Source organism: Cricetulus griseus, chromosome 5 (assembly GCF_003668045.3).
Source record: "Cricetulus griseus strain 17A/GY chromosome 5, alternate assembly CriGri-PICRH-1.0, whole genome shotgun sequence".
Taxonomy (NCBI): Eukaryota; Metazoa; Chordata; class Mammalia; order Rodentia; family Cricetidae; genus Cricetulus; species Cricetulus griseus.
Window position 1 is genome coordinate 21832580 of NC_048598.1, and position 24545 is coordinate 21857124.

Consider the following 24545-nt stretch of genomic DNA (forward strand, 5'->3'; position numbering starts at 1 on the left):
AAGTCAGAAGAAGGTATGGGATCCCTTAGAGCTGGAGTTACCTTAGAGGGTTGTGAACCAGCCCATGTAGTCTGGGAATCAAATCCAGGGCCTCTGCCAGAACAGCAAATGCTCTTAACTGATGAGTCATCTCTCCAGCTCCCTCCCCTGCGCTTTACAATTTAATATATATATATATATATATATATATATATATATATATATGCTGTGGAGCTAGAGAGATGCCTCAATGGAAGAACACTTCTAGCAGAGGCACTGGGCTCAGTGCCCAGCACCCACATGGTGGCTAACAACCATCTGCAACTCCGTTCAAGAGAATCTGACTCCTTCCTCTGACCTCTAAAAACACCAGGCACATACGTGGTGTGCATACATACATGAAGGCAAAATACTCATACACATATAAATGAATAAATCTAAATACTTTGATAGTTTCATACATGTTTTAATGTACTTTAGTCATTCTCTGCATGGCCTGGTGGCCAGCCTACTTGGCATACTGCATTTTTAAATAAGAAGCATGGCATACACTGCTCCAGAAATCAGAATGTAAGACCCCCAGAAGCTCAGGCCTCCAGGACCGTGACCACCCCAATAACCATGTGGAGGCGGAAACTTGATGCAAACAACAAGAGGCTTTAATGAAAGGTGGACGTTTGTACAAACCGGCTCTCTAAGCATGCAGGCTAGAGAGCAGCCCTGTCCCCCCAGGCACAGGCGTTTTTAAAGGCAAAAACCACAAGCTTAGGGAGGGGCCTCGACTCTCTGTCCCTTGAGTAGGTGACCAGAGTCATGGGTTCCTAGGAGGCCCTTTGTCTTGAGATGAGGCCTGGGAATCAGATAGCCTCCTGACCCACCAGTTGTAAAACCTGCAGACCTCAGGATGTGCTTATCTTGCCTGAGCAAATGGTAGCTATCTCTTTGTTTCATAGGGACCCTTAATTGTTAATTATTGACACATTGGCTGGTGGGGCAATCTGTTTCCTTCATGAGCCCCTCGGGGAGAGCGGCCATCTGGGAATTCTTGGTACCCAGTTATCTTACGGCCTTGTAAGGGAGTAATTGCTTGTGGCTGGTAAATTCCAGGCACTAAGTCATAGTAGTGGCTTTAGTCCATTTCTGGGTTAGGCCACCCTACATTCCGTTTGGAGAGTTTCCTTATCTGGGCTATATTTCTTTGCTAATTTTTAAGCCTTTCAAGAACACTGAATTCTGAAGTAATGTGAGGGTGCTGGCTTGTTTATGCTCTCCATGTCTCCTTTAATGTGATTCTTTCTATTAGAGACCCTGGTGGTATGAGTGCTCGCTATGCAATCCAAGGTAATGTACTAACCACAGTCGGCAGGTTTCCACCATATAAGTAGCTGTTCACATGCAATAAAGCAGATGCTATTCATTGGAACTGTCTCTGGAGAAGTTCATCTCCATGCCCTTTACCAACTCATGGTCATTGCTGCCTTGTTGGCCGATGCCTGGGTTGCAATGGCAATTCTCATTCCCCACTACCTTCTTTCACCCCGTCTCACTCTACTGAAGCCCCTCTTCTTCTGAACAAGTCCTTCTCCAACTTTCTTTCATGTCTTGTTTGTTTGTTTCCCATTGAGTTTAATTTGGGTTACTTGCATGAGAACACGCAGTAGGTTATTTACCAGAACAAGGGAAATTTACAGAGCCTACAAGACGGAAGAAAGGGACTTCCTCCCCCCACCCCCAAATCATCAACTGGCTCTGGCTGCTCAGAGAGGAGTGAGACCTCTCTCCCCAGACTCTTAGCTGTCTACGCATCAGTTCAGCTGTACTTCCTGGGTCTCCAGGACTTTCCACACTCTGGAAAGAAGTCTGGGGTTTCCCTGACGGCAACCAGGCCTGAAGGAACAGATGCAGCCATTCTTTTTTCTACAGAAGTTTACTTAGGAACAGTTGTTAAGCACAGAAAGAGTCACCACCCAGAGCCCAGGCTGCTGCTTTGCAATGAGGGAGTGTTTGGGACAGGGAAAGCATCAAACTCTGAGGCATCACTTCTCGGGAAGGCAGCTACCTATTCTCTGGTGTTTCACTGTTGGCCCTTGAAGATCTGAAGCTTTGCTTTTCCTCTGAGATGGTCCTTTGGAGATAAAAAGAGAAAAACGATTGGTGTGTGTGTGGGGGTGCTTTCTTTGTATTACCCCTGCTGCTCAAGGCATGATGCCTAGTGCAGATGATGAGGATGCAAGTCCACAGAGAGGCCTGTAGGCACCACCTCATTGCTTTTATCACCCCATGAAATAAAGACTCACTTATTCTCAGGTTCCTTGCTCCAGTGCACCTCGGGTTCCTCATAGTCTGCCGTTGACCTTCGAAGACCCTTCTGCACGGAGAAATACATCACCGTGTCTATTGTAAACAAGAGTCCTATCAACAGGCAGAAAGTGATTTGATGCCACGGTGGAAAGGTGGATGGAGATGTCAGATCTGGTAGGAGAAATAGAGAGATGAGAAAGATGACTCTCATTAAGGATTTGGAATAAACAATGAGGTCAATGCCACCAGACAGTGTTCCTGACACCTGCCAAGAATCAGGTAGGAGGAATAGATGGGAGAGCCTGGACAAGTTCTTCACTCTGTCTCTGAATTTCCATTTTAGTGTAACCTAAGTGAGCTCAGCAGGCCAAACGCTTAGTCACCGCTTCTGCTTGTTGGATGGTGACTCAACAGGGGATGTTTGGCAAGGTAACTGTCTACAGGGGTCACATGACAGTTTCGAAGTTGTCATATTACTGTTGTCTAGAAAGTGGAATAATTTGTGCATTTTAGTGTAATTTTTGTTTCCCTTCCTTCCTTTCTTTCTTTCTTTCTTTCTTTCTTTCTTTCTTTCTTTCTTTCTTTCAGTTAATTTTTAAAGACAGCATCTCACTATATAACCGTGGCCGGTATGGAACTCAATGTGTAAACCAGACTGTCCTCACACTCAGAGACAGCCACCTGACTCTGCTTCCTGAGTGCTGCTATTAAAAATGTGCGCCACCAAGTCCAACTCAATATTTTCCTTATTTAAACATATTAATTTTAATTTTATGTGTATGGGCAACAGGTTCATCCTTGGTATCAACAAAGGCTAGACAAAAGTGTTGGATCCCCTGGAATTGGAGTTACAATTGTGAGCCACCCTGTGGATGCTGGGAGTCAAGCTCAGGTCCTCTGGAAGAGCAGCCAGTGCTCTTAACCACTGAGCAATCTCTCTAGCCCAGGGTTTAAATATTTTTCAATTAAAAATTTTATGATGTGGTGTGAGTGTGTTTGTATGCTCATGCATTTGTGTGTCTGTGTGTTCGCACTTGTGTATGTATGCATAGGTATAAGCAAGTGCATTTGAGTTTAATTGTGTGTATGTGTTTGTGTGTGCATCCAGATGGAGATCAGAGGACAACCTTGGCTAGCCTCAAAAAAGTTATTCACAGATGGGCAGTGGTGGCGCACACCTTTAATCCCAGCACTTGGGAGGCAGAGGCAGGCAGATCTCTGAGTACAAGGCCAGCCTGGTCTACAGAGCTAGTTTTAGGGTAGCCAGTACTACACAGAGAAACTCTGTCTTGGAAAACAAAAAAGGAAGAAAGAAATTCTGTTTACTTCCTTTAGACAATGTTTTGGTTAGGTTTTACTGTCAATATGATACAACCTAGGGTCACCAGGGAAAAGGGAGCCTCAGTTGAGTAATTGCTCAAGTCAGAATGTCTGTAAGAAATTGTCTTGGTTGATGATTGATGTGGGAAGGCAAGCCCACTGTGTGCAACACCATTCCTAGGCAGATAGGCCTATAAGAACACTATTCCTAGGCAGATAAGCTATATAGGAAAACAAGCAAGATGAGCCAGAGAGCAAGGGAGTAAGCAGTGTTCATCCATGGTTTCTGCCTCAGTTCTTGCTTGCATCTCTGCTGTGATTTCCCTCAGCAATGAACTATGACCTAGAAGTATAAGCTGAAATAAATCCTTACTTCTTCCAAGTTGTTTTGGTCACGGCATTTATCACAACAACAGAAAGCAAACCACGAGTCTCTCATTAGCCTGGAGTTTACCACTTGGGTAAATAGGAATGCCCCAGGATGCCTTCTTTGCCTTCCCAGTGTCAGGATTACTGGTGTGCTAACCACACCTGACATTGCTTTGTGGCTCCAGGGCTTTGGTGTTTGAGAGGCAAGCACTTTAAGATGAACTAAGCTAGCTCTCCAGCCCAGTTGCATTTGTTTGTTTGTTTGTTTGTTTGTTTGAAACAGGATCTTTTACTATGTGGACCTGGCTGGCCTGAAACTCACTTATGTAGACCAGGCTGACCTCCAATTCATAGAGATCCACTTGCCTCTAGCTTACAGTGCTGGGATTAAAGGCAAATGCCACCACACCTAACCCAACTCTAATTTTAGTTTCTACTTTTAAAAATATTTATTTAATTTGTTACGAGTGTGTGTGTGCCTGGGTATATGCAGTGCCCTGGCAGGTAAGAAGAGGCATCAGATCCCACAGAACTGGAGTTATGGATGTTTGTGAGACACTGTGTGGGTGCCTGGAATTTAACCTAGGTCCTCTGCCAAGAGCAGCTAGTGTTTTTTAACTGCTGAGTCATCTCTCCAGTCCCTTAACTTTAAATTTTGATATAGTTTTAAACTATGAACAAATTTACCTTGATACCATAAAGAACTCTCATATGTCTTCTACTTAGATTCTCCAGTATTTTACATTTGACTTGTTTGTCTCATCATTTGGTCTTTCCTCTACCACCTTTTGTGTTGGTTTGAATGAAAATGGTCCCCAAAGGCACATATATTTGAATGAGCCTAGTTGTTGCTCCCTAGTTGGTGGAACTGGTTTTTAATTTTTTTAAATTTTTTTATTTTCTATTTTTTTTCTTTTTCTTTTTTTCTTTAGGTTCTACTGTTTTGGGAAGGATTAGTAGATATGGTCTTGTTGGAGGAGGTATATCTCCAGGGGTGGGCTTCAAAAGCCCACACCACGATGAGTCTCTCCTGCTCTCGGCTGCTTTGTGCAAGGCAGCTTGTGTAGGAGATATGAGCTCTCAGCTGCTACTCTTATGCCATGCCCGCCTGCTGCCGTGCTCCCCATCATGGAGGGCGTGGACCACCTTTGAAACTGTAAGCCAACCTCCAGCTAAATGCTTTCTTTTATAAGTGTCCTTGGTCATGGTGAGTCTTCTCGGCAATATAAAAGTAGCTAAGACACCCTTTGAGAGTGCAATAGGTCCTCCTTATCTCTGCCAGATTAAGATTAAACAAAAACGGGAGAAGGCCAGCAAAGGCTCTTGCTGCAATCCTGTCCCCCTTCGTTAGTTCATCAATTCCCAGGACTCATGTGGTGGAATAAGAGAACTGACTCCTAAAGTTGTCTTCTGGCCTCCTCCACAAGCTCATTGTGGCATTTGCACACAGACAAGCACACAAGTGCACACACACACACACACACACACACACACACACAATAAGTAACAGTAGTGATAATAAATAATAATATAGAAACTCAGTAGTAATAATGATAATAATAATAGCAATAATAACAATGATAATAATAAACCCTAGCGCATTGTAAAAGATTCTGAAGAGCTCGCTCTCACCTCCTACAGTGATTCTCAAGGTCTCTGAAGACTTGTTGTTTCGTCCAATGATCCCTCTGCAGAAGTAGGAGCCACTGTGATTTTGAGTAGCGTTTGGAATGTGGAGTTCAGAATTCTTATGGAAATACTTCTTGCCTTTGCCGTTCTGTAAATAGGTGACCTTATATACGGGTGTGTTTCTCCAGCTGTGGCAATTCAGCCGAATGGGGTCCCCCTCCCGGAACACAGGTCGCTGAGTGGTCTGAAGCAACAGCCAGCCTGAAAGACAGAGGGGTCTTAGAGCCGGGGGGCCAACTCTGAGCGCAAATCTCTTCTGAAGGGGAAGCTCTGAGCCGCTCGATCCTGGATGCAACGGAATCAGACTGAGGAAAGGGAGAAAAGACACACACACACACACACACACACACACACACACACACACACACACACAGAGAGAGAGAGAGAGAGAGAGAGAGAGAGAGAGAGAGAGAGAGAGAGAGAGAGAGAGGTGAGAAGCTAAGTTGAGGGTGTCTGCAGGATCCCTATGTGCTGGGCTTACATTTGATTTGTCAGGTTATAAGGGCTCACAGTTTTTCTAAACCAAAGGGTAAAAATTACATTTAAAAATGGCTTTCTAGCCTGGCAGAGGTGGCGTTCGCCTTTGGTCTCAGCACTCAGGAAGCAGAGGCAGGAAGATCTCTGTGAGTTCCAGGCAAGCCTGGTCTACAAAGTGAGTTCCTGTAGAGCCAGAGCTGTTACACAGGGAAACCCTGTCTCGGGACGGGGGTGGGGGGGTGCTTTCTCCGCTTTAAAAAAACAAAAAAAAAGGTTAGATTTCAAAAGACAGGCAGTTACAGATATTGAGAGACCCTTTCTGAGTCAACATTGAGGAGCCTAGTGTCCATGGAAGGGATTGCAAAAATGTGAGAGCCCTCAGAGTAAAAGCCAGAAGGAGGGTAGTGGAGGAAGGAAGGGAGGAAGGGAAGACGAGGAAGCAGGAAGAGGTGAACGTTGGCTGTCACGGTCATCTCTGGTTTCTGACGGCCCACGGAGCCTCAGGTAGACCGTGACTGAGCATGGCTTTCAAGAGGAAAATGACCATCAGGATGCCTGCTCTCACAGTCACCTCAAGTAAATCAGACTCCACAGAGAGAATGTGACGTCAAGACCGGAGGGGATTTGGGGGGAAAATTACATGTTGGATAAGTATCAATAGCAGGTGCAAATATTAATGGATAATGCCAGGTGCACAGCAAAAGAACGGCGTGTTTTTTGAAGATTAACATGAGTTTTCCCTGGGGGAGTAGAACCAGAGGGCATTAAAATATTTTACTTCTTATTGATTTTTGAAATGCAACCCTAATGATGTTTATAGTAAGAATATCTGGTGGCTTTTAAATTTTACTGCCCAGTACTAAACAAAATCGGTAGAGCGTTTTGGTGGAGATTCTTTACCAGGAAGACTTGCCAAACAGAGGGCAATTTCTTTCTTTATTTTTTTTCTGAGACAGAGTTTCTCAGTGTAGCTTTGGAGTTCATCCTGGCCTCACTGTGTAGAGCAGACTGGCCTGGAACTCACAGAAATCTGCTTGCCTCTGCCTCCCCGAGCACTGGGATTAAAGGTGTGCACCACCACTGCCCCGTGCAGAGGGCAACTTCTAATATTTAATAAGGTAGGTCTTTATCAGCAAAGAGAGTATACAGAAGCAGAAGCAGAAGCAAGAAAAACAGGTGTTTAAGGCTCAATTAGACTACATAGTGAGTTCCAGGCAACTCTGAACTACATGGTGCTTACTATTAAAGAAAAATAGGAAGAAATGCCACAAACAAAAACTATAAATAAACAAGATATATTGGTTATCAAAATTACCCCGTGTCTATTTAGCTTCTTTTTCACCTAAGTAATGCATTGTGATTAGCATTAAGATTGTGACTGATGTGGATATAGCTTGGTGTTTAGGGTAACGTTCTTTTATTAAAATAGTGTGTTTATTGTTTCGTGAGACAGGGTCTTAGGTAGTCAAGGTTGCCTTGAGCTTATTTTATACAGCCAAGAATGGTCTCATGCCCCTTGATCCTCCAACTCTGCCTCCCAAGAGCTGCGGTCACAGGTAAGCTTCACTACAATGGCTGGGGGAATATTCCTGTTGTATTTATCTTGCTGTGAACAAAACTAATAAGCACACACACACACATATTTATTCAACCAACATGCGACATACATTATACACTGGGAATTTTCAGATGACTAAGGTGTATGTCTCTTAACCTCACAGAACCTACAGTCTAGGACTTAGAAATACATAGACTCTGAAGTATTCATTGTACTGCAGTGTGGTAAATTCTATAATGGGCTAAGAGAAAGGGACCTTGGAGCCAATGAGATTAGAATAAATAAATAAATAAAAACTACCCAAAGAAGGTACAGAGCATGGGTGTTAGTGAAATTGGTCCTAAAGGAGAATCTGGGTTTTCCTGGTGAATTTAATGCTCACAGTTGCAGCCTCATTTCTAGAACAAAATCAAAGAGATCCCTTTCCTTTCCTCCCTCGCCCCCCCCCCTTTTTTAAAGAAGCTTTTTAAGTCAGGGTCTCACTATGTAGCTTTGGATGTTCTGGAACTTACTATGTAGACCAGGCTGGCCTCAAAATCGCAGAGATCCTCTTGTCTCTGCCTCATGAGTACTAGTATTAAAAGCATGAGCCACCATGCCACATCCTTGTTTTTTCTTTTTAAAAAATGTACATGTGTGCATGTGTGTGAGTGCACATGAACCGTTGTGTGTGTGTGTGTGTGTGTGTGTGTGTGTGTGTGTGTGTGTGTGCGCGTGCGCGCGCCGTATCAGGTTTATAGAGATCAAAGAACAACTTACAGAAGTGGGTTCTTTTCTTCTGCCCTGTGGCTTCTGGGAACTGAACTCAGGCTTAGTAGGCTTAGCAGCAAGCATCTGCTAAACTACTGAGCCACCTCCCCAGCCCTGAGACTGAGTTTTCCTATTGCTTCCTCTCAGTAATTCTCCACTTTATTTACTCTTAGATAGTCATCACCCAACAAGACAAATGATATTCCTTCTTGTAGCTCTGCAGAGTGAGAGGCATGTTGCTAGGTGGTATAGCTAGAGGCAAAGGAGCCTAGTTTAATGGGACCCTACTGTAGAGCCACTTTGGTTTTGCCTTCTTCCCTCCAGGCCTGTCTACCAACTCACATTGCACAAATGGGACAGTCATGTAAATAGAGGGACACTCACAGTATTTGACATGATTTCAAGGATACTGAGAAAGACCTATGCCGGAGTTCTCTTACCCACTTGTGATACCAGGATTCTGCTAATTGACACAATGTCTGTCCTATGATGAATGCAGAGGGTGAGTGTGTAGACAACTCCACACTTACAGCTAGCATTACGGTTGTGTTCCCATCCGATGGGACACATATCACCTCACTTCCATAGTAACCCAAACCATAGGGCTTTCCCCAAGTAATTCAGGGCCCTTTCCCCCCCTTCAACTCACCTATATGGACTTCTAGGTTCACTGGGTCACTGAGCATGGAGAGGGCTGTCTGGCACGTATACTCTCCACTGTCCTTAACTTTGGCAGATCCAATTAAATAGTTGGCATCTTGTTGTAAGGTGAGGCTTCCATTATGGAACCACTTGGTAGAATTGTCCCCAGGTGGGTAGGTACCCTGGCACCTGAGGGTGACACTGTCATCCTGGAGCACCCTGACCCATTCAGGGTGTAGGGTCACCACAGCCTTTTGGAGACCTGATGAGGAGAAACAGATGAGCGAGCTCTTCACTGGCACACTCAGGGTAACACAGGAAAAGTGAACAAACACATAGTGTTCTCAGGCTGTCTATGACTCATTCTTACGGCATCTAGGCAGGGAAGCCCTCAGCCCCATTTTTGACCCTTTCTGTTGTTGGGGAAAAATAGGCCAGAGATGCCGCAGGCTGATCCCAACTGTATTAGGGAATTGCTCCTACCCTTCCCCCAGACATGCCAGACACCATACAGAGATCCTTTCCCAATTTTCTGTGGCCTTTGTATGCACCTCACTCCATCAATCTAAGACCCTAAAGCAAACTCACCAGCTCGAATGCCAGAGGAAACTGCAAGGAAAAAAAAAAAAAAACAAAAGCATGAATCAGATGTTGAGCAGGGTGGCTCCCTCCACCTTTGCTCCCACAGGTTCCTTCTCTCCTCCAATGCCCCGGACCTGTCTCGCAGGAAACTCAGATCCTCCTTTTTGATACTGATTCCTTTATCCTGTTCCTCATTCAAACTGTCAGGTTAAAAAAAAATAAAGATTGCATTTCCCTAAATCAAGCCACAGAAACTTCACACCTAAACCCTACCTGGAAAGAGAAGAAACAAAAAGGGAAACCTGAGGTGTCAGACCAGAAGGCACAAATCTTAGGAACCACCTGGTTCTTGCTCTTCAATTTACACTTAGGGAAATGGAAACCCAGATGGGTGAAGGCACAGCCTGCTTCTGATGAAGCACAGATCAGAGCCTAGGGGTTGCATAACTCTAACAATCTGCCTTAGGGGTTAAGTCTGGGCCCATAGTGCCTGACCTGACAAGGGGGGAGGTCTCTGCTGAACACAGACCATCATAAGCTTTGCCTTCATCTAGACTGAGACCCACTTACCTGTGAGTAGCAGAGCTGTTGGTAGTAGTAGCGGCCACATGCTGCAGCAGTAGACAGAAAATGTCACCACAGATATCCGGAACCCTTAAGGGGCCTATTTGACTAGAAGAGAGGAAGTAAATAGCCTTTCCCCAAAGTCCATCATTCCCAACCCCCATGGTCTCTCTCACTAGTTTCCTTTTCCAGAAACACCATCTGATTCCTAATGTAAACGCTGATAAGTGAGCCCTGTGGCAAGGCAGGGACAGGAGGGAGAGTAGATACCAAAGGGGGGGGGCACTTGTTCTCTGTGTGTCACAGCTGAGCACTGGGGACACACAGACTCTATCAGAGGGTACTTCTGGCCTTCACAGTGAGGGCCATGTTCCAGGGATCTCTTGGCTCTCTCAGACTTTATTACTCCTTTGCCTGGCCTGCATCCAGCCCAGGGTCTGACCACATACATGAAAAAAAATATAAATATGTATTTACATATAAAATAGTAATTTAAACTTTTCAATGCATTAGTATTTCTTGTCAATATTATGTTAATCTATAATTTCTCTCAAAATGTCTACCCTGGGATACATAATCCAAAGGAGTTACCAACTTCTTATGTGAATTTGATCACTACATTCCCTTTTTGTTGTTGTTGTTGTTTTGAGTTTTTGAAGAAACTCGCAGAGGAAGAAAGGAATGTTCTGGAAAGAGGAGAAAACAGTGGGAGGCTGAGAGAATTGCAGAAAAGTGAGAGTGCAAGGTGAGGACAAGAACTCCTTAAACATGTTTTTTCCTTTGTATGATTCCATTGACTGTACGAAGGAATCAGCCAGTACACCAAGCATGCACACTTTTTTTTTAAGATTTATTTATTTATTATGTATACAACATTCTTCTTCCATGTATATCTGCACACCAGAAGAGGGCACCAGATCTCATAACGGATGGTTGTGAGCCACCATGTGGTTGCTGGGAATTGAACTCAGGACCTCTGGAAGGGCAGTTGGTGCTCTTAACCTCTGAGCCATCTCTCCAGCTCGGCCTGCACACTTCTTTTGTGGAAAAACCGAGTGAGTTGTGGGGACCTGGCAGCTGGTTTCTGGATGAAACAGCAGCTGTTGGTGCTGAGCCCATTGTTGCTGCTGTCAAGTTAGGTGTCCAGTAAAGGACTGAAGGACGTAGAGGCATCCCTAGTTGATACACCGCCATCTTTCTGACACCATTCTGAGTGAAATTTTTTCTGCTGAGCTTCAAAGGGTGCCAGAGGTTCCGGTCCACAGCCACTTGGCTCTGTGTGTCAAACCTGTGAAAAGGCAGGACATTGCGGTGGCAGCAACATGTAGCAGAGGGGGTTGCTCACCTTCTGGCAGCTTTAATGTGGCTGGGGCTGTGCTCACCACAGTAGTTCAGGGTACTTTTGTCTTTAACCATTCTCTGGGGCTGGGCTGGTCTATAGGTCAAATGGTCGGAGTGTAGGTTTTCCTCAACAGAAAACATGGAGGGGGGAGGAACAGGAAGTGGTAAAATTGGTCAGCATCTTCTCATTCCCACCTCCTCCCTATCATAGTCACACACTCTTCTCCCCCAAGCTCCCTTTAACAAAGCTAAGTGTTTAACAATCATACCAACTCAACTCCCAGACAAAAGAAATCAAATGACTCTGTTTGGTAGCGTTGTTCCCCCAATGGGTTCCTGGGACGCTCTCACCTGACTTGGGTGAGCAACTCAAGTAGGACAAATGAGGCTCAGCAGGGGCTGAGTGGAGTAGGGGCTGCCAAGGAGACCCGCTGACCACTGCTTTGGACCATTGTCCTCTTGACTCCAGAATCATGAAAATCACTTCTCAGGTTTTACTTTTGCTTTGTTTTGCTTGCTAGTTGACTTTTGCCCATCACCATCCAATCCTACTCATATTCTTGGAGCAGCCCCGCCCTAACTGGCCCATGGATTAGATGTCTGATGAAGGCAGACAAAGGGCATGATCCAGAAAGCAATTCGAATATTGCTCAATAAATTCATATTGTGTAAAACATAACTGGGGATCTGGGAACTTAAAGCTCTTGGCTATAGTAATTTGATGCTTGTCTAGAAAACCTAAGACAGAAAAAAAAATCCTATTGGCCTGTGGACAGTCTGTAAGGTAAAGGGTATGTGTTCACAGGCATTTTCTGTTCTTCAATTTCCTGGTGGCTTTCTGCTGTTTAACTTGTGGTGTAAGGCTCCCCTTTAGTTTTCATTCTTTGAGTTTCAGTTTTGTATCTGACTCATCTTTTCTGCATGGTCCTCAAAAAAGTTGTTAGTAGCATAGGCATAGCTAGATAGGAAAGAGAGGAGAGAGCACACAGGAGAAGAGAAAGAGGCCCAAGATGGATCATGCCCTGTTACTTTTTATTGTCATGATAAGATACCATGACCAAGGTAACCTATGGAAGAAAGGTTATTGGGGCTTGGAGATTCAGTGGGTAAGCCCATGACCATCATGAGAGCAGGCAGGCATGGCACTGGAGAAGCAGCTGAGAGTTTACATCCTTATCTGTGGGTAGGAGGCAGAGAGAAACACTGGGAATGGCATAGACTTTTGAAACCTCAAAGCTCACCTCCAGTGACACACCTCCTCCAACAAGGACACACCCCTAATCCTTCCTAAACAGTTCCACCAACTGAAGCTCAAGTATTCAAATACGGGAGCCTACAGGGTCCATTCTCATTCAAATTATCATAGGCAAGAAGCATCCAGAGGGATTTTATGGGTGTTCATTGAGTAGCCCTTCAATGGAAAGTTATTGGGGGTGTTGCTAGGATTGATTTGACAGTGGGGAGGATCAAGGTTCTTACAGAGAAGCCTGGTGCAATTGGGATACAGAGAATCTTACAGAGAATCTTTGGGTGAACTCGAGTATCTTCACCTTTTGTTTTTCTCCTTCCTCTTCCCCTCTCATTCTTCTCTTCCTTCTCCCTCATTTCCTCTTCAGCACTAGAATGCAAAGAACAGCACAATTTATTGAGGTTATAGAAGTGAATCGGTTGTAATTCCACAACATTTATAGATTCCCAGAGAGACACCACCAGGCAAGAATCTTAAGTGCTCTAAAGACTGCCAGGGTGCTTCTGAAGCACCACACATGCACAGACAAAGCAATGGCTGGTCCACTTAGGTGAAGGGTCTATCGGGAGAGCGTGTGCTAGCTGGACCACATCGGATAAAGGAGAAGCACAGACTTCTTGTTCAGGTGATATCTATCTGGTCTCAAATGAGCCTGGGATCAAATCTCAACTCCACCATTTATTTAACCCACATAGGTCTCAGTTTCTTTATCTGTAAAGTGGGTCTGGTAATAATAGCACTAACTCCAAGGAGTTGTGAAATTCAAATGAAACAATTCAGGCAGAGTTATTGGTTTGGTACGTGGAGCCATACCTGTTGGTTATGGGTAGAATATGGGTGGTTGAGCCTTTCCTTAGTTTTCTGGATTCAGTTGTATTAGTCATTTTTTCTCTTCTCTATGACTGAAGGATTTGTTTTGGTGTAGAGTTTCACTGGATACAGACCATCATGGTGGAGCCCATATGTCTGCAGGCAGCACCATGGCAACGGGAACATGTAGCTGGGACTCTTTACCTACTCATGGCTTGGCAGAGAAAAGGGCAAAGACAGAGGGCCTGCAACCAGGGTGAGGCTATAAACCTCGAGGCCTGCCCCCAGTGAGCCTGTTTCTTCAGGTACATGACTTCACCTCCTAAAGGCTGTGCCACCAGCTAGGGGCCAAAGGCTTGTGGGTGACATTTCACATTTAAATTGTGAGAGCTGGCAACACCTCTGAAACTCTCTTAGGTCTTTGAGCTTCAGTGTGACTCATCACTTTGTGAAAGTGTAAGGCCTTGGAGGGTGTGAGGTCTGCCTGTTTTTTTTTTTATGACTCTACTGTCAATACTCAGCCCAGGGTCTGGCACCTAGTAGGGACTCATTTAATAGCCAGGCAGGAGAGGTTAGGTAGGACTTTCTAGCAGAGAGAGGAACTTGGGATGAATCTAGGTCTGCTTGACATGGAGAGAGTTGCATTTACATGTGGCAGGATGCAGATTCATAGAAACAGGTCAATCTAAGTTGTGAGAGTTAGTTGGGGACAAACCTAAGCTAAATGCCCAGCTTTCATAATAAATATTAAGTCTCCACGTCATTATTTTGGGGCCGTAGTCCCTTTGTGTGTGTGTGCGTGTCATGCCAGTAGAGGTCAGAAGAGGGAGCTGGGATCCCTTGGGACTGGAGCTAGAGATGGTTGCCAGCTGCTATGTGGGTGCTGGGAGCTGAACACAGGTTTTCTACTAAAGCAGCCAGTGCTCTTAACCATTGAGCAATCTCTCCAGCCCCCTAACTAAATACATTTAAAAAATTTAAAAAAAATCCTTGTCATATTTGAAAACTATGAAAGCACTCTAATCGCCTGAAAAGTGAGCTACAGGGCAGAGAGATTAAGACCAGCGATGAGTCAGACCGTGACAACTATCTAGTTGACATGTAAGCCTTATATTGCAAAGGTCTTCTGTTTTGCCACGTATGGTGGCAAACGCCTTTAGTCTGAGCACTTGGGAGGCAGAGGTAGGCCTGTGAGTTCAAGACCAGCCTGGTCTACACAGTGAGTTGCAGAACAGCCAGGGTTACATAGAGAGACCCTGTCTCACCAAACGAACAAACACAAAAGATCTTCTGTTTTAAAAGTAAATATTGAACCTAAGGGAGGTGCCAGGAAGGTAGAACTGACAAGACTTGAGTGAGTGATTGGCCGTTGGGGGTGATGGAGAGGGAGGGCCTGGGTGAGGCTCGAGTCCTTCCTTCTTCCTGATTAGGAGGGTGGTAGCCTCTTCCATGGACACCAGAGGTACAAAAGGAGCAGGAAGCTCCAGGGAGCGGGATGGTGTTCTCAGCTTTTGCTGTTGCTGAGTTGAGGCATCAGGTGAAGATGCCAAGAAATTGGTTTGACGTGAAGCCCTGAACCTCGGAAGGCAGGTGAGGACCGACGACACAGTCTAGGAGACACACGTGTTTGATGTTCTAAACATTAGAGAAGAGTTTAGGTTTTTTCCCCAAGACGACACGCAAATCCACACTCTTTCCCCTCTAATTTAGGAAGATCCATGCTGACCCCTGCAGAAATCCTTCGAGGGTAAATGCAGCTCATTTGCAGAGTGCTTGCTAGCGTGTCAGCCTCCCAGCATATAGGGGAAAGAACTCACAATAGAGTATGGATAAAATCTATAATGTCCCTGTGTCCAACTATAAAGAGTAACCGGGAAGAGAAGGGGGAGGCAGTGAGGGAAAAGAAGGTGGAGTTGAGAAGGAGAGGGAGCCAAAGAGAGAAACTTGGCACAAACTTTCACACTCCGAGAAAAGGAAGAACGGCTAACCGACGAGTTTGGGCAGAAGAGGCCCAAAAAGAGAAAGCAGGAAGAGCATCAATGAGGGAGTGGTCGGAAAAATTGGAAAGGGCACATGGGGCTCCATCAGTGTTGCAACCGGGGAGCTAGCCATAGCCCAGTTTCAGAGGTCAGAGTTGAAGGACAGACGCTTGATAGTTTCGGCTGAAGAGGGGGATCTTTTAGTAGACTCCTGCTCCCTTTAGAATCTCTGTCGGGAAGGAATAGTGGACATTTGTCCTGGCTGTGCAGATCTCCTCACCTCTCTTCCTGTGATCATTTCGTTCCCTTCTGGGGAAACCCTACTCTTCAGTGTTATAACATGGCTGCTGCTTTCTACACAGAAACCAAAGGGGACAGGTCCTCCTTTCCCCCACTTTAGGGTACTGTCATGGGCTAAACTGTATCTACCCCAAATCCATATGTCAAAGTCAATGTGTTGAGTGAGCCTCTTGTACCAGGGACAGGGCTTTAAAGTGGCCTGCTATTAATTAAAGCGAAGTCATTAAGATGGGTCCTACTATGATATGACTAGCACAAGAAAGATTCAGGGGGCTGGAGAGATGGCCCAGTGATTAAAAGCACTGACTGCTCTTTCAGGGCACCTAGATCCAAGTCCCAGGACTCACATGGAAACTCACAGCCTCTCTGACTGCCTTGCAAGGCAGTGAAAATGGCTCCTGTGGCTCGTATGGGTCCTATGGCTCTTGTGGGCCCTATAGGTCATGTGGCTTGTAGCTTTTCTAAAGCTGTTTAGCTTAATGGGAAATAGTAAGTGATGGTGTATGGGACTTCAGGGACACCATCCAAGTTAGGAAGTCATGAGGTCCTGGGTCCTCTGGAAGAGCAGCAAGTGCTCTTAAACATTGAGCCATCTCTCCAGTCCCCAGTGATCTATTCCCATGTAACTTAGTGTCTTAACACAGCAATAACTTGAGAAACAAAGATCACTGCTTCAGAGTATGAGCACTGGGGAGTCAGCAGTGAAAGCAGTCGTTATGCATGGTCAGAGACTAAAATCTTACACATCAACTGGGTCTAAGCTCTCCCTCTTTTACTTATATTTGTCTTTCTCTCAACCAAAACCTTGTGTAGGTCCATCTATACTTTTCACATTCTGCTTCCTTTAAAGCTTGTAAGGTGCATGACTGATGGGGGTGGTCCTTCTGTATGCTGTGAATATGTGTTTCTCTTATTGGTTGAGGAATACATGCTGATTGACTAGTAGCCAGGCAGGAAGTATAGGTAGAGTACCGGGAGAATTCTGGGAAGAGGGAGGAGGAAAGCAGTCACCAGGGAGAGATGCCATGTAGCCACCAGGAAGGTAGGACATCCAGATATTCTCCGGTAAGTCAGTATCACATGGAGATATATAGATTAACAGAAATGGGTTAACAATTAAGAGAGAGGTAGCCAATAAGAAGCCTTAGCCATTGGCCAAATAGTTTATAATTAATATATAATTATATAATTAATGTATATAATTATATAATTAATATAAGCCTCTGTGTGTTTATTTGGAGCTAAAGGACTGTCAGACCTGGCTGGAAAGTAACTTCATCTTCACATGACCTTGAAGGGAAGCTTGGCTGTTGATAATTTTCTATTCCATACTTCTGGTTTGAAGATCCTACAAGATTTTGTGTCAGTGGTGGTGTGGTGTCGGTCATTAGCAGAAGTCTAATGTTTTCTGACCATTTGTAGCTGAAGCTAAGCTGGCATGAGGCACCTTTGAGATAATTTTTTTTTTTTTGAGAAATTGTTTCTCTGTGCAGTCTTGGCTGTCCTGGAGTTTGCTTTGTAGACCAGTCTGGCCTCGAACTCACAGAGATCCACCTGCTTCTGCCTCCTGAGTGCTGGGATTAAAGGTGTCAAATTAAAGGTAATTAAATGATTACCATACTTGGCAAGACACCAGATGTTGAAAATGAGCCACCAGATGTTGTTTTTTGATAGTTGAGCTCAGGGATTCTGTTGGCCCATCATTCAAACTGCTCAGTGTCTGGGACATCCTTTCAGAAGACTCAGATAGGTAGAGTCTGGAATTTGCATGATGATTCTTCACAACTATGTCTGGTATCCAGACCCGGAAAGCCTGAAGTCTGGACTCAGCTGTGAACATCAACGGGAGAACCTACATGAGCCATCTGTGTGAGATGGTTGAGCTTCTAACACGAGAGCTCAGAGTTCTAAGAGTAAAAGTTCCAGAAAAATAAATCTATCCTTCCAGTACATTCACACGGTCTTTATGACCTAGGCTTGGAAATTACATAGCTTTACATTATATTGGTCAGAACAGCTAACAGTCTACCCAGGAGCTGGAGAGATGGTTCAGTGTTACGAGCATTTGCTGCTCTTCCAGAGGACAGGCAGGTATCCGGAATCTCCTATGATAAGAGAGTGGGATACTAGACTGGCTGGTGGCTAGCTAGGCATGGGGGGTCGCCAAGGCTGGCCTCTGACACCCAGGCTTAATTCCCAGCTTCCACATGACAGCCTACGGCCATCTATAACTCCAGTCCCAGGGGGATCCAATGCTCTCTCTGGCCTCCAAGGGTACTCACTGCAGGCATGTGCTACACAAGGATACATTCAAGCAAGCACTTATATACACATAAAATAGAAATAAATAAAACCCCCAAAACAAAACTAATGCCAGATGGTGGTGGCAAACATCTTTAATCTCAGCACTTGGGAGGCAGAGGCAGGTAGATCTCTGAATTTGAGGCCAGCCTGGTCTGCAGAGTGAGTTTCAGAACAGCCCAAGCTACATAGAGAAAGTCTGTCTCAGAAAGACAGGGCGGGGATCCCATCTCTTGATGGAAAATGTGTAAGATTATTTTCAGTCTTTTTGAGACTGGGTCTCACTGTGTAGCCCTGACCTGGACATCACAGAGATCTGCATGTGACACTCATATGCATTTTTAAAAAAATGGCCACAGCTATCAACTAATAATTGTTTAAAATTTCTCCATCTTTTAGGATTGGGGTGGTTAATATGCAATTCTTTAGAGTGGAAAAGGGCCTATAGTTATGTATGGGAGACAGGAATATAAAAGGAAGGGAAGAACTTTCATTCTTTTCCAAGAAAAGTTATAGAAGGAAGTAGCTGATACTAACTAGAAAGAAGAAAGTCAGATATTACCAATGTGTTCCCTTCCCCATGTAGAAGTCTGCCTAAGATTAGAGCAGCAAGGAGACACTCTTAGCTCAGTTACAGAACAATGCTATCATGTATAGGAAACATAGATTTGTTGAATTTGAATCTATAATAATTTCAGCTTTCTTTCCAATTCAACAATTCTGTAACTCACTTGATTCAACAGAATCTGACTAATTCCCTATCTTCCTCCCTCCTAGTACAATCTTGTCTTTACCCAATAGTTTACTCTATCCTCATCTGGACGGGTGGATCCTCGCTGACCTAAACCCCTTGGGGGAATGTCTAGTTCTTTTGACTTTTGTTAGGCATTTGGAAGAAAGGGGATCATTGTCCTAATCAGATCATCCAGGTAGAGGGCATGCTATGTTTGGGAGAGAGCAGCTTTCTTCTACTGGGCATGGAGAAGTGTTAATTTTCTTTCAAATTGGGCTGGAAGCCTTTGTTGAGACTCTGAGGCTGGGTTTGTGATGGAACACACCTGTAATCCTCGCCCTTTGGAGGACCATGAGTTCCACGCCAGTATGGACTACATAATGAGAGTATGCCTCCCAAATCCAAGGGCCTTGAGATGTAGCTGAGTGATGGCATATTTGCATGCACTTGGCCTGGGATTTCAAAGACAACAAGATTAAAGTCAAAGGCAAAAAAAAAAAAAAAAATCAAGGCTAGACAAATGGGGGGGAGCAGAATGTGTTTTTGGTGACCCCATGAGCTTCTGGGCACCTAATTCAGATGTTTTCAGTTTGAAGTACTTCTTCTGATTGCTTAAGCAGCTGGGCTGTTGCCTTTGGCTGAAGGAATCCATGACATATATAGATATTTCCTGAGCAACTACTCATTTAATCCCAGCACACAGGAGGCAGAGGCAGGCAGATCTCTGTGAGTTTGAGGTCAGCCCCGTCCACAGAGCAAGTTCCAGGACAGCCAGGACTATACAGAGAAACCCTGTCTTGGGAAACAACAACTGCCACAAAAGGCTCTGTGTTGTTATTTGTGAGCTGGCAGCCCAAAGGAAAGTCCAACTACATACGTCCTCCAACTTGGTGGGTGGGCAATCCACATAGGGCCTGAGGCTCAGCATGTGTGAAGATGTGACTGGTTAAATAAAGAGCTGAACGGCCAATAGCTAGGCAGGAAGAGGTTAGGCGGAGCTTCCAGGGGCAGAGAAGACGCTGGGAAAAGAAAGGCTGAGTGACCAGCCAGACATGGAGAGTAAACAAGAGGGGCAACATGGAAGAGAGGCAGCACCACATGGCGGAACATAGATTAATATGGTTATAAGAGTTAGTTGATACAAGCCTAAGCTAAAGTCCGAGCTTTCATAATTAATAAGAAGTCTCTGTGTCATTATTTGGGAGCTCTGGTGATACAGAGAAAGACTTGCTACACTCTGCTCAAATTACAAAGCAATTTTTAAAAAGCTTAAGATGTATATTTATTTCTTTTTAAAAATATTTTATCTGTTTATATGTTATGTATGAGTACTCGGCATGTATATCTATCTGCATGCCAGGAGAAGGCATCAGATATTATAGATGATTTGAGCCACCACGTGAGACTTGAACTCAGGACCTTTGGAAGAGAAGCCAGTGCTCTTAATTGCTGAGTCATCTCTCCAGCCTCCATATACTTATTTCTATCATTTTAAATTGTGTGTGTGTGTGTGTGTGTGTGTGTGTGTGTGTGTGTGTGTGTGTGTTTGATGAGTGTGTATAACTGTGAATGTGAGTGCAGGTGCCCTCAGAAGCCAGAGGGATCAGATCCCCAGGAGACGGAATTTAGGCAGTTGTGAGCCACCAGATGTGGGTCTTGGGAACAAAACTTGGGTTTTCTGCAAGAGCAGTACATGCTCTTAAGTGCTGAGCCATCTCTCCAGATCCTAAAAAATAATTTTTTTAAAGTTAGTTTTAGGAGGCTGGAGAGATGGTTTAACTATTAAGAGCACTGGCTGATGTTCTAGAGGACCTGGGTTTGATTCCCTGCACCCACATAGTGACTCACAACTGTCTATAACTCCAGTCCCCAGTGGTCCGAGGTCCTCTTCTGACATCCACAGACACTGCATGTCCACATTGCACATATATACATGCAAGCAAAAAGACCTATTCACATAAAATTAAAAAAAATGAAGGTTAAACACTTTTTAAAATAAATATGTTTTTTAAAAGTTGGTTTTACCTTTTAACTGATTCATAAGAAAGAAAGAAAGAAAGAAAGAAAGAAAGAAAGAAAGAAAGAGCGAGAGCGAGAGCGAGAGCGAGAGAGAGAGAGAGAGAGAGAGAGAGAGAGAGAGAGAGAGAGAAAGGAAGGCTGTATCTATGGGCACCATGTGATAGTTCCATGCTGGTCTATAACTATATAATGTTTAAACTGGTTTCCTGAAGCATTTACCATTTCTTTCAAACAGCCAAAATTTTAAGGTTTCAAAACAGAAGAGCTGGTGGAGCCCTTTGTTATGAGAAGAATTCGGGTCTAGAAGGAAGGAAATCCAGGTTTTGGTTTCAGTCTCATGGGGCATCAAACTACTTCCCTTCTCTAAGTCTGTTCCTCATTCATAAAGTTAGGTAATTAGGTTAGATGTATCCAGCTCTCACCAGCCACTCTGTTCTATTGGCTTCCAGTTGAGGTAGACCAGAAAGATGGGAAAAATTAAGGGGACATATGATGGGAAAGGAGTCTGAAGCCCCCTGTCAACTGAGAAGCAGTAACTCCAGTACAATGAACATTAGCTGTGAAGGATGTCAACAGAAAAAAAAATATTCCTTTATGAGGAGATACGTTGTTTTAAAATAGCAGTGAACTAGGTTTAAGGACTGTATGCATATGACCTTGGGTTCCAAGGCTACATTCCTTTGACATTTCCTGAGACTGTCAACCAAGACTGTTAACTTTGCTTACAGTAAAGATGTCTTCTCACCATGTATTCAGGCAAGCCAGACTCTTCTGTTTTGAGTGCAATCCTGTCAGCCTCTCCACCCCGTATCCTGTCTTCCAGAGATCTCATTTAGCAGACCTTTAAGATAGTAGCTTCAAAACCCACCAAAATGGTATAGTGGAGTATTGTGAAGATGAGGAAGGACTCCCAGGCAACCCCACACTCATGCTTTCAAATGTGTCTTGTGGCTTCTGTGCCTCCTCCCTTCCTCTTAACCCTTATGCTAAAGTCTATGTTAAACTTTCTTTGCTAGACTCTGACTCTGCTTCCTACTGACTATTCCTGAAATTGTTGCCTGGGCCAAAGCCTTGAATCCTCTATTAGACTCAAGTCAAGATTTCTAAAAGATTAATCGAGCTTTTGGGGATGCTGTGGGTGACATAGTGAGGGGGCTAGGCCTCCTTGTCTCTACACTACTGACATCATTGATAATTTTTAGACAGTATAGAAAGTGGTATTCTCTCTTTCCTGAAAATCCAAATGAAGGCTGTTAGGCAACACTGGACAGGCAAAAGAGTCAGCAAAGCAAGACTTTAACATGCAAAAATTAGTTATAAAAATGGAATTCTTGCTTTTACTCAGATGCAAAATAGTCAGAGGGACAGGGAAATGAAGACTTAGTTCTTGAAACTAAAATGGAAGCCTTTTCGTGGTGGTGCAAACCTTTAATCCTAGCAGGCAGTGAGAGTTAGAGGCAGTCTGGTTTACCGAGTGAGTGCCAGGACAGCCAGAGCTACACAGAGAAACCCTATCTCAAAAAAAAAAAAAAAAAAAAAAAGGAAATGGAAGTACTGCTTTGTTTTAATTAGCGCATCCTGCAATTTGAGGCAAGCTAGAAAGACAGGGAAACATTAGAGAAGATGAGAAGGGAAAATCCCCATAACCTGAAGCTGCTCACTAGCAAAGAACCAAGAATTCCAGTGCAGCTTACAGCCACACTCCTCCCTCCCAGCCACAAGCCTACGGGTTTCTAGGTATTCTACCGGAAATCTCATTTATAGGAAAGGGCATGCCCCAAATCCTTATACAATCCTAATGGCTTCTGGGTTTGTTTTTTATCAGATTATAACTCGGAACAAGATGACTCCAGAACGACCCTTGAATCTCACTCAGTAAAAGAAGAGGTGGGTGCACTTCTCGCCACCTCTTGAGATGTAATCTGATTGGCACACTTGATGGATCCTAAACACTTGACTGTGACTCTTCTTTGAGGAGCACATATTCATACGTGAGGTGTCATTGTCTTCTGCAGCTTTCCGAGAAGTCCATACCGACATCTTAGGTGCGTCTCATTTTCTTTCCCTGAATATCTTCCTTTCTGTTAACCCCAGCACTTAAGCCCTTTATTAAAATATCTTGAGCTGGGCACATCTCTGATCCCAGCACTAGGGAGGCAGAGGCAGGTGGATCTCTGTGAGTTTGAGGCTAGCTTGGTCTCCAGAGAGAGTTCCAGGTCAGCCAGGGTTACATAGAAACCTTGTCTCAAAAAAGGAAGGTGTCGGGGGAAGAAGGAAGGAAAAACTTAGGGCCAGAGAATGGAGTTTGTGACCAGGCCTGCAGACATGAGTTTGATCACTGGGACCCCACACAGTGGAAGGAGAGAACCAGTTCCAGCAAGTTGCCCTCAAACTTTCACAGGTGCATGCACACACACTAATAAAAATAATAAAACAAAGTGTGGCACAGTGACACATGCCTTTAATTCCAGTACTCCAGAGGCAGTTGTGTCTCCGTGAGCCTGGTTTACATAGGGAGTTCCAGGATAGCCAGAACTGCATAGAGAGACCCTGACTTAAAAAGTCAACTGATAATCAATAAATACGTTTTAATAAAATCTCCAACACTTCTTCATTGTACTAGCTAGGTCTGAAATTCTTTCCTGTGGTGAGGCCAAGAACCCTCTTTTGGTCTGAGTTGAGGTCACTAAAGGAGTAGGGGAACTGCTCAGGCTGCTGAAGGTGACAGCATAGGGACACGTCTCCTTTGCTGGCTTATTCTGCAGAATCTTCAACACTGACCAGTTTTTTTCTGGGGACTTCAGTTCACAGCGGAAAAGGTGAAACTCTTACCCCCTTGAGTTCTTCTATTATTAAATGACTGGTCATTCTTCTCTCTTTTTTGGGGGTGGGGTGGGGTGGTGTGAGGCAGGGTCTGTCTACATAGGTCTGGCTGTCCTGGAATTCACTATGTAGATCAAGCTGGCTTCCAACTCCGAGATCTGCCAAACTCTGTTGGGATTAAAGGGGTGTGCCATCATGGCACCTTGGGTCATTCTGAACAGTGAAACCTGAAACTTCCCCTGTATAGGGGCTGTCTACTCCACAGCCATTTCCACTTTCCTCTTTTTAACTTATTAACTGTAATTATTAATCTTGGTTGTCAACTTGACTGGACCTTTTAAGAGATAATCCTGTGGGTCCATCTGTGAGGGGTTTTCTCGATTAGGTTAATTGACTCGGGGAGGCCCACTCCAAATGTGGGTAGCAGCTGCTGGTGGCGATCCGGGTATTCTGAGGTCAGAGGGAAAAGCTTTTGCTTTTTGAATGCTTGCCATCCTACCCCACTAGTGACTTCATATATGCCTTGCTTTTGAGCCACCAACCCTGTTGTTGCCCTTGCTATTACCATCATGGTGTGATGACACAAGAACCCTGCTTCTGCCTTTTGTTGTGGACTGAAGATCAGTGGCTCTCCAGGAATCCCCCTGACCTTGAGCACCAGGCTGGGACTGTGGAGGTTTTCCCAGCCTTATGGACTGAGCCACTTGCTATCATTTTGTAGCTGTTCCTTTAGTGATAACAGCGTTGTTGGATTACCCA

General features: G+C 44.5%; 1 protein-coding gene across 1 annotated transcript; it reads right to left on the reverse strand.

Annotated features, from left to right (window-relative positions):
- Positions 1-1900: 1900 nt before the first annotated feature.
- On the reverse strand, positions 1901-23003 carry LOC103161892 (low affinity immunoglobulin gamma Fc region receptor IV). Its single transcript, XM_035445809.1, has 6 exons — positions 22955-23003; positions 9674-9694; positions 9093-9347; positions 5602-5859; positions 2277-2451; positions 1901-2104 (listed from the first exon to the last, which is right to left on the reverse strand). The coding sequence occupies exons 1-6, from the start codon at positions 23001-23003 to the stop codon at positions 2035-2037; spliced, it is 828 nt and encodes a 275-aa protein (XP_035301700.1). The 3' UTR covers positions 1901-2034.
- Between the last annotated feature and the right edge of the window lie 1542 nt (positions 23004-24545).